The sequence below is a fragment of the Atta colombica genome, unplaced genomic scaffold, assembly GCF_001594045.1.
Source record: "Atta colombica isolate Treedump-2 unplaced genomic scaffold, Acol1.0 scaffold264, whole genome shotgun sequence".
In the NCBI taxonomy this organism is placed as follows: domain Eukaryota; kingdom Metazoa; phylum Arthropoda; class Insecta; order Hymenoptera; family Formicidae; genus Atta; species Atta colombica.
In genome coordinates, this window is record NW_017259364.1 from 79,617 (window position 1) to 90,073 (window position 10,457).

The following is a 10,457-nucleotide window of genomic DNA, read 5'->3' on the forward strand; positions in this document are numbered from 1 at the left end:
TAGTATTATCTAACTTTCAACGGATGCAGTCACAAAATTTTTATTCTGTATTAAATTTTATATAATTCTCAATCGACACAGCAGCATTAAATTTTTCGCATTATTCTCATAAAAATCATTTACAACGCTATGATTCATCCAACTCACATCTGATATCATAATAACTCCATGGAAAATAACTGGCGTTTATATATTTGGTTATAAACAATTGACCATTGTTATATCTTGTTATAACATCTTAAGTATAGATCTCTTTTTAAAACTCTGAGTTTTGTAATAAATAGATGACCATTATGCAAGATATTATGAGCTACTAATATAACTAACTATCATATTTTTAGAATATTTATTTATTATGTATCACAAATAGATTTTCATTTATGTATTTGAATAGGACCGAAATCGTTGGCCGAAATGTATGCATTCTAGTTAAACAAAAAATTATTTTACGTACTGTTAATCGCGTTGACTCTTTATGGGCAATTTTTATTTCCTTTTTTTATTAAAACCTATATTTCAAACGAAGATTGATATGAAGAAAAATATATGTTTCGGTATTTGCAGACGCTTATTAATTCAGATTATACTATACTATTATAATTATTCAATACTTAAAAAAGAACTTTTCGAGCTCGGCTTGTATGTGTGAGCAGTATATTAATATCAAATATTACAATAATTATAATATCAAATGAACGTTTTGACTCTTAATGTGATCCTTTTCAATAATTAAAATTGAAATCATATCCTAATATTACTCGTTATCGTATATAAAATTTAAGTCCTAAAATTCGTAAACCGGATGCTCTTCTAAGAATTATAATCGATATAATAGTCTTACATATAAATTAGCATACATATTACATAAGTAAAATTATACAAGCGAACATCCCAGTGGCATCCAGCTATATAAAAAATGGTAGATAGATAGTAGAGAAATTAAGTAATGTTTGTTAAATTACAAGAAGAAAATATTCTACTATCGTTGAATGTAACTTTTCTTTACACAAACGTAACATAGAATTAGTCATCGCTAGCATTGAAAAAAAGGTGGCATTATATCGACAACAACAAAAATTCCGTTAGATGAATTCATAGTTTGTAAGAATGATACTTCAATTTACCCTTTTTATATTTAAAAACATCTGCTACAAACAAATATTTGATGTGCCAATCTCTTCTTTCATCTATTGTTGCGGACATAGCGATGCATGATATTGAGACAATAACTATTGAAATCTATCATTCAGACTCATTCTTTTTTAAATACATTGACGATATACAACAATATTTTGTTGGACATCTCGAAAGAGATAAAACATATGAAACACTCATAATTTTCAACTCTATTCGTGAACGTTTACATTTCACCAGAAACGGAATATCAAATTAGCTTCTTAGATGTCAAATTAATTAGAGAGGAACAATTTATGATATTTGATTTATTCAAAAAGAATACGGACAGATATTTCAATTACTACTCATAACATCCATTAACACACACAAAAAGAATTATCTTTAGAATGGTCGATAAAGAAATGTAATACATCCACGATTTTATTTAAAAAATATCAAAAAATAATTGACATTTTACTAAAACACTGCTATCCACTAAATTCCATGTTCAAAATCATTAATAAAAGATTACAATTTCACATACATCATAAAAAAACACAACAAAAGTAAAAATGACATAAGGAATAAAACTAAAAAAATATTTCATCATTTCATACATAAAAGATATATCAGTACAGATTTGCAACTACAAAGTCAATATGCGTGCTGTTTTCACAATCTCCACTTGCAAATTAAATAGATTCATTACAATAAGCAAGGACAACACGAAAAAAATAAATAAATGTGATGTAATATATAAAATAGATTGCAAGGACTGTGAGGCTATGTATGTAGGACAAACAAAAACACATGTCAGAGGTGATATTGGTAATTGAGCGTCGCTTCTCTCTTACATAGGACTATACATTTTTGTTATTCGCCGATGTTAAACAAGGATAAGATGATCATTATATTGTACTGAGTCGCTTGTTTAGGCGTGTTCTGATTCCCATCAGAGTGCTCCTCGAATATTATGTCATCCTTGTTTAATGTTTATTAAACAAGTATGACAATGACCCCGGAGAGCGGTTACACAATTTCCATAAAAAAAGAGGGCGATAATTAGTATTAGGTGTACAACTTTGCTTCCGCTGTTTTCCTATAGATGGCTTTAACGGTAAGTGGTGGTCAAAATAAATAGATCATAGACGTCATACAATAAACTTGGGCATCTGTCAATATAATCCCATAGAAACATTAGTCGATTTGTGTCTGCATCATAAAGTTATTCTCGATTGAAAATGTCAGTTTGACAAGTTTGAAAATGTCAGTTTACGATTGTCCAAATTCTCGTCATTTGCGGGAGGTTTTAATTTTTTGCTTCAATATGAAGAAATCTGTGGCTGAGGCTCATCGAATGCTCTCAAATACTTATGGAGGCCGCTATTAGTGAAAGAACGTGTCGTGAGTGATTTCAACGCTTCAAGAACGGTGATTTTGACGTCCAAGGTCATGCTCTGTATTTGATGGGACCAGCTCGACGTAGTGTATTATGAACTGTTAAAACCGACTGAAACAATCACAGGCGATCGGTATCGAACGCAATTGATGAGTTTGAGCCGAACATTGAAAGACAAACGGCCGCAATACAACGAGAGACACGATAAAGTGATTTTGCAGCATGACACTGCTCGACCCCATGTTGCGAAGTGGTCAAGACATACTTGGAAACGTTGAAATGGGAAGTCCTACTTCACCCGCCGTATTCTCCAGACATTGCTCGCTCTGACTATCACTTGTTTCGATCAATGGCACACGGCCTGGCTAACCAGCACTTCCGGTCTTATGAAAAAATAAAAAATTGGATCGATTCGTGGATAGCCTCAAAAGATGACCAGTTTTTTCGACGCGGGATTCGTACGCTACCCGAAAGATGGGAGAAAGTAGTGGCCAGCGATGGACAATACTTTGAATCATAAATGTATAACCAGTTTTTTACAATAAAGCCTCGAATTTCAGAAAAAAAACGGCGGAAGAAAAGTTGTAATGACGAAAACGAACACTATAATTAATTTACTACGGACTGGTAATATTGTGTAAGTAATCCGTTAGTTTGCATCATTTTTCGGGAAAGCTTTCTTTGACATATGTGATATACGTGCGCGTATATTATATATGAATATTTTGACATATACGTAAAAATATGTGAAATGCGTGGGAATGAATACATTTTATAAATATATATGAATATTAAATATTTGATGTTTGCCTTTTCTCCATTTCTTTTTTTTCTTCTTAGTCCTCTTTTTCTTCTTAGTTCGTGGCCGAGCGTGGTGATTTCTTTCATATGTCTGTGGTACATGCTAGTTGTACACTGTCCATATGGGACCTACAGTTTAACGTCGATTTCGTCGTTTAATGATGAAATTTTGTACTCCGCGTATAATGCGTTTTAAATGTACATTGAAATCCGAAATTAAAAGCGAATTATAAATGCACTTTTAAAGCACTTTTTGTCCTGCATTATATCTGTATTTAATATACTTTTTAACAATGCATTCTAAAAAGTATATCTATGCTATTATTGAGAAGTGCAATTAAATCAACTTATTTAAACAACAAGTACAGATCTTTGCATAATTTACATCCGGGAAAATTGTTTCATATATAATTATATAACATTATATACAATTATATAAAAAATTGACATATTTTATATACAATTATATATGATTATATGTATAAAATATGTCCATTTATATAACATTTTTTTGGGAATGCATAACACATAATGTAAAATAGAATCAACTTCCCAAAGCTCTTTCTTTTTATGAAATAAAAGGAAAGAAAGGGATTCATTCGTTTATGTAATTGCATGCATTGTGCAAAAATATGCTTGGACCTAAACTCTAATAGGAGATTTAAAAGATGCTTTTAGATGTTGATACTTTGATACAAAAATAAGAACAAAGATATTATTACTAATTTTTAATTAATTTTATTACTAATGTATTATACTTATAATATATTGTACTTATAGTTAAGTATCACAATATGGATTGTCAATTTAAATAAAAATATTGCAGTAGCAAACATAATAACTTACTGAAAAATAAAGTCAACTTATCACAGTATAATATATCACAATAATTTTAGGACAAATCAAAATAAAAATAATTGGAATAACAAATATAACTTGCTAAAAAAATAAACTTTGTAACTATTAGTATCAAAATTATATTAATATACTAAAAATAAAATCTCACAATAATTTTGGAATAATTAAAATAAAAATAAATTAAAATAGTAAATATAAGTTATTATTACACAACTTTGTAATTAAAAAATGTCGATCTGCTTAATTTCCTCAAAATCAGTAATTGTTATTCATCTTCTTTATATTCTTCTTATGTTCTTCTTTATTATGTTTTTCTTCATTCTCTATTATTTCTTTTTCCTGAAGTAATGTTGTTTCTCAGCCATGTACTAATCGTTTTTGTTAAAATACGCATTCCTGATGACTTATATTTTAAGAGGACAGCGTCTAAATACAAGCAAAAAATAAATCTGAATTTAATAGCCGCAAACTAGCAATATTCATCGTTCAGAACACATACAGTTATAGTTTTACATACTTAATATGAGTAAATCAGTCTTTGTTGTCTGGACCCCACTCTTTATGGAAGATCCTTCCAATTCAACTGCTTCTTCAAATCCTTAGAAAATATTAAGTGTGGGAAAAAGTTCGTGGCGTAATTTTTTTAATGCCATCTAACAGGAAAAACGCCACGAACTTTTTCCCACACCTCATATATAACGACATATATTAGGTGTAGTAAAAAGAAAGCCATTATTTTTTCATTCAATTTCATGCAAAAATAATGGATTTCTTTTTACTACACCTAATATATCTCATCATTTCTTCATATAAATTAGAACTATAGCACTTCATTGCAAGAAATTTTACCTGCAATTTATAAATATGTTTAATAATAGGCACACATGGAAATTAATAAAATAATAAAAAAAGAATGAAGTACAGCGAAGAAAAAATTAGTCTTTTTCTTCGAGAAAAGAACTTCAAACTTTAAGAAGACTTCCATATCAGTTAGAGGGAAGATATCTCGTCATCCTCGTGGCTTTGTTAGCTGCTCACATTCATTTCACATTTTCTACATGAATTAAAATATTCTCCAGTTTCATGATTTTTTTAATTAATGTGCTTTTTATTTCTTCTTGGTTTTTAATTTCTTGCAAAGTTCTTTTCACACTTAGAAAATTTTAAATAAAAATGTTTTAATGAGCGTTTTGTCCACATGATTTTAATGCACTGCAAGTTAGCACTGGGATGCAAAAGGAGTCAAGAAAAATAAAAATAATTCACACTATCAATTCATACCAGATGAAACAGAGATAATTATTGTTGGCTCGTAGAAGTAGGAATTTTAAAACGATAAGAATTACCTTGGATAGTTCGAGTGAACATTATTGTAAAGAAGATATAAAAAAAGGAGGGAATTATTAAAAATGTAATAAAGGAAATCTGGCTACAGTGAGAACTACATTTAACATTACCTCTCATATTGTTTTTTGATCATATAGGAAGGTATTTTAGTGGAAAAATGTTTTGTGTAGATGAATTTTCGAAAGAAAATAATCTGGCTGCATCTCTTGGAAGTGATTTATTGAGTTGACTATTTTCAGTACAATCCCTTTGTTGTGATTCATTAACCTGCTAATTTCTCTACATAAGGAACTAATGCATTGGATTCTGAATTAAAATTTTTCTCGTTATGAGCTTCGGAAAATATCGGAGTGATCGGAAAATGTTCTTTATAATTTGCATTTTTTTATTTCAATAAGTGATATAGTCATTATGTACGTTATATGTTTGTGGTTTTTATTCTTATAAATAGCTGATTTTGTAAATTTTTTTGTAGATTTTTTCGAACACAATGAGAAATGAGATGACTTTCTACAGATGTCTCAGTGAATGATAAAGAATCCGCTATACTATTAGAATTCTCACTAGGTGCCAAATTAATATCCTGATTATTTTTTGTTTTCTTGTTATCTTTGGAGACATCTTTTTCGCATCTTGGAATGGATCGATTTGGGAGAAGAGAAAACATCATTTTTATCTGATTAAACTTCAATCATCTAAACGCTTGGATGTTTACTTCTTGCGTTCAGCCTTTTCTTGTGATTCAGAAATTGATTCAAAATTATCTCAACTACTCTTGAAAGCTTCATTCTGGCTTTTGAATAAGAATCTAAAAAAAGAAATGTTGCGTAAATAGAACCAAATAATAAACTTCAAAAAATTCGGACTACAAATACTATATGTGTCCCTAATTTCTATTTCATAATTTTGAGAATTACAAATATTATATTATATGAAAAGATATTTTAACCTATTAGATTAAATCAGAATAAAAAACAAAAATAAAAACGCAACAATTAAATTAGTTTTTAATAGCTAGAATAAATGGAGAAGAGGAAATACTACATTCGTAGTCTGATTTAGCAGATATACGCACTTGTATCATACATCATATAACTTATAAATCTTCATATCTTCTAACAGATCTCAAACTACATACACTTCAAGTTTATTCGATTCAATTGGATAAAAATATAGATCACTAAACTGACTGAAATGTTTGCACTATTTTGACATCATTATCATCACAAAGAAGAATATTACAAATTAGCCCATGATTTCGAAGGCGTATACAATATCTGATTTCCTTTAGAATAAAATCTTCACTTTCATAAACAAAATTGATTCTTACAATAAAATTTTTTAAGTTGACTGTAGGACCTTCATGCTCTTGAAGCAAACCTCGAATTACTAACTTGCTACAAGATTTTTCAATTGTTTAGTGCTCTAAAAGTCTTTTGCAAATTTGCTATAGAGAACGGTGGACATCACAAGTTTTTTTATTTGCACTAACTCATTTTCAAAGGAATAAGCATTAATGATGGTAGAAAACCTTGATGTCGAATTTCGTGAGTCAAATGAAAGAGACTATGAATATTATAAGAAATAAATTTATCTGCAAAAATTTCAGCACTGTAAGACATGAAGTATTGCAAAAATATTTCTGTAGAAATAACTAAATATATTTCTTATTGCATACATATGATAATAAATATATTATTGTGTAATAGGAAAAAATATTTATATACATTAGTATTCAGAGTAGAACGGAGTACAACTGGATTAATATAAAAGAAATTGGCGGCATTCATTTCCATTTGGCAAAGAACTTTAAAGATCTAATTTTTCTTACAAATTCGATAGATAAACAAGGTGATACGTTATCTATGAGATAATTAGTTATTCAACATTGAAATGTTTACAGTACTGAGCTTTGCAATTATTTTATTCTTTGACATAAGAAATTTTAAAAATCTCTTGACTGCTCCAAAGTCAATCAAATGCATTGGTTTCAAAAGAAAAACTGTGATTCGACTTCTAACTCAATATCTAGAGGAGAATCACCATTATGGTCAATCATATCATGCTTATTATGATTCATCAGTTTTAAGTGTGCCACATGAAGTATTGTAAATTATAATGACTATCATTTCTTCCTTCTTGTTCACAAGTCTCACATGAAAAGAATGTTCTTTAATACATTTCACAAAAGTACAAGCAGGAGCATCACAAATAAATTTAATCTACAGTAAAATGCTTTCCATTCAAATTAATACTAATTCGTTGTACTTCTTTAAGTTTATTCATTACATCTTTGAGATACATATCCAAAGGATTAGGTTTGTGCTCCATAGAAAATTCCAACAAGAAAAGGCTTGATACTCAATTTTGTACATACTTAATAATAGTTAATATAGGCCAACATTCAGAAGGAGCACTCTTATAAATAGAAATACTATCAAAATTAATATCAAATAGAAGTTTAGGACCATGTTCTATGTTTAATGTTATTGCTTTTTCTTTCATTAATTCTCTTACTATTTTCACAAAACCTAGATATTGACTATTTGTAAGTTTTTTGTTAACACTTTGCGCTTGCATGTCATACGAATGTCTCTACTGTTTTTGGTAGTTTTGAATGATACTGTCTTAATATACTCAACAAATCAGTAGTTGCTTTCAAAGTTATTTGATGCTTCACACTCCACTGAGCCAATTGCATATTGAGTAACAAGTTTTTTTAAATGTCATCGCTATTAAATTCATTGTTACTACAATCATCACCAACAACTCGATTTTCACTCATTGAATCTCCACTTGAACTACGAAAATCCAAATTATCAATGTTATCAAATTATCAATCATTGTTATTATTGTCATGATTGATGCTATCATCAATATCACTGATATCAAAATCATTAATTTATTCGATTGGTAAGTCAACATTATAATAATTTCGTGCAAAATTGTGCATTAATATACTTTCAGCATCTTCAATTTCATTGTATTCTTTTGCGAAAAATTTATCTATTTGTTTTTTTGCTGTTCTAATAACTCGTTTCTTTAGATTTTGTAACTTTTAATTGGAAATAAAAGCATTGAAGTTAGATAATTTATCAGATGTATTTTTTACAACAGATTTTAATACTGTTAGATGTAAAATTTTTATCTTGCAAAATGTTAGAAGCAAATAACGTTTGTATCTTACAACTTAATTTATAACAAAATAGACTACCTCTTGCGAAGGAAAGAAACAAGAAATATTTATGTATCAAATAAAATCAAATTAAACTTGAAGCGGTTCTATTTCATTAGAGTATTTTGCACAACAATGTTTGTAATGCAGCCTCCGTACTAATTTATAAGTTTATGTAAATTAACAAGTTTAACATAACATTGTTACAAACATTTTGTAATGAATCTCTTAGCATATATGTTTCCATTCCTATCAATGTAAATTAATTTCAATTTAATTTTTTTTTTATCCTTTTTTGATTCTTATAAAACTGGAAGAAGATACCCAGATAATAAAGTTTATTATTTTGACGTCATATTTTGAATCTTTACTGACATCTTAATGAAATCAAATTAATATTCGAATATCACAGACGATTGATCATCGGTGAGCTGTCATTTTGATGTTATATCTTGGTCCTTTACTTGATCATTATACGTATTACTCAATTTTCGATTTATAACGTCAATATGACATCACGGAATTATGTTAATTATGAAAATGATGTCAGTATACCATCACGAAATGACGTCATGGAATGCCATCAAATAAAACCTATGATCTTTTTGGTCACTTGACGTCATTTGTACAAATATGACTTGAATTTGATGTCAAAATGACGAACTTTGCCTGGGTAAAGAGTAAATTAAATCAAGATTAAAGTTTAATCTATTTTCTACTATTCGCTTTTTCAGCAGAGAATAAAATGCATTAGCACTAGTCACTCTAAATGCGATACCTTATAAATTAAAAATAAATGTTTAGAAAGACTATGAATCAAATAACAACAAAAATATAATATATAATATATAATAAATATAAATATAAATATAAGAAACAAATATAATTATCATGCTCTAAAGCAAATAACAAATAACAGATGTCATTTCGAGCTCGTCTCATCTTATTATAATATCATCTTATTATTATAATATTACATATAAACATAATTAAATAGAACAGATAAATTAAATTAATATACTTAAATTAAACGGGTCAACTAATAAAATAATCCAAAAAAAAGTCATCTGTAAATTCGCATCCTGTCATTGTGAATATAATGTTACGCCGCAACAATATAGCGTAAATATTAGATGTCAAAATAATAAAATTATCTAAATAATAAAAATACATATTGGTGTTAAAATGCGCAAGATATTCACAAGCATCGTAAATTCAAAAATTCTCATTAAAATTTATATGTTCCGGAATCATCGTTAATTTCATATATATTCTCAGGGATGGCAAGTGAACTCATAGATACCGAGTCGTCTCTGTTCAAATATGCCTGCGACCACATTTCATTCAAAACATGTATTTCATTCTAATCACGCTGTCTATCTCAGATGGCACGCGACCCCTCTTGCGCGACCATTGAAAAGGTGACGATCGCGCACACATTCCGCGTGCGAGAAATTAGTTCGCTTCCCGATTCTGATTAATACGGATCATCTATTCTTTCGTAATGCTTCTTATTCCGAATCTGAAATGTGAACCACACATGTTCTATCGCGTATTATCACTGCACTTTTTGTCACTTAACGTTCTCGGTATACGTGTACTGCGAGGACACCGCAGTGCGCGAGAATTGTCTGAGTTTCTGAGATTTGTCGGTCCCATCATTGCGCGCAATATACTTTCTTTCGAACGGCTGTGAGAAACCACTCGATGTCATTCCAAGTACGAATTACCTGTGCATGCATCTTACTGAATGCAGCAGTT

At 29.2% G+C, this 10,457-nt stretch overlaps 1 protein-coding gene across 1 annotated transcript in view; it reads left to right on the plus strand.

Moving 5' to 3' along the window:
- Positions 1-8,382, plus strand: part of LOC108689278 (intraflagellar transport protein 81 homolog) — a 54,493-nt gene extending 46,111 nt beyond the window's left edge. Inside the window, exons 8-10 of the mRNA XM_018196001.1 lie at positions 6,644-6,666; positions 7,048-7,109; positions 8,304-8,382. Of these exons, the coding sequence (XP_018051490.1) occupies positions 6,644-6,666; positions 7,048-7,109; positions 8,304-8,382 (164 nt within the window). The remainder of the gene's footprint in view (positions 1-6,643; positions 6,667-7,047; positions 7,110-8,303) is intronic.
- The last annotated feature ends 2,075 nt before the right edge of the window (positions 8,383-10,457 follow it).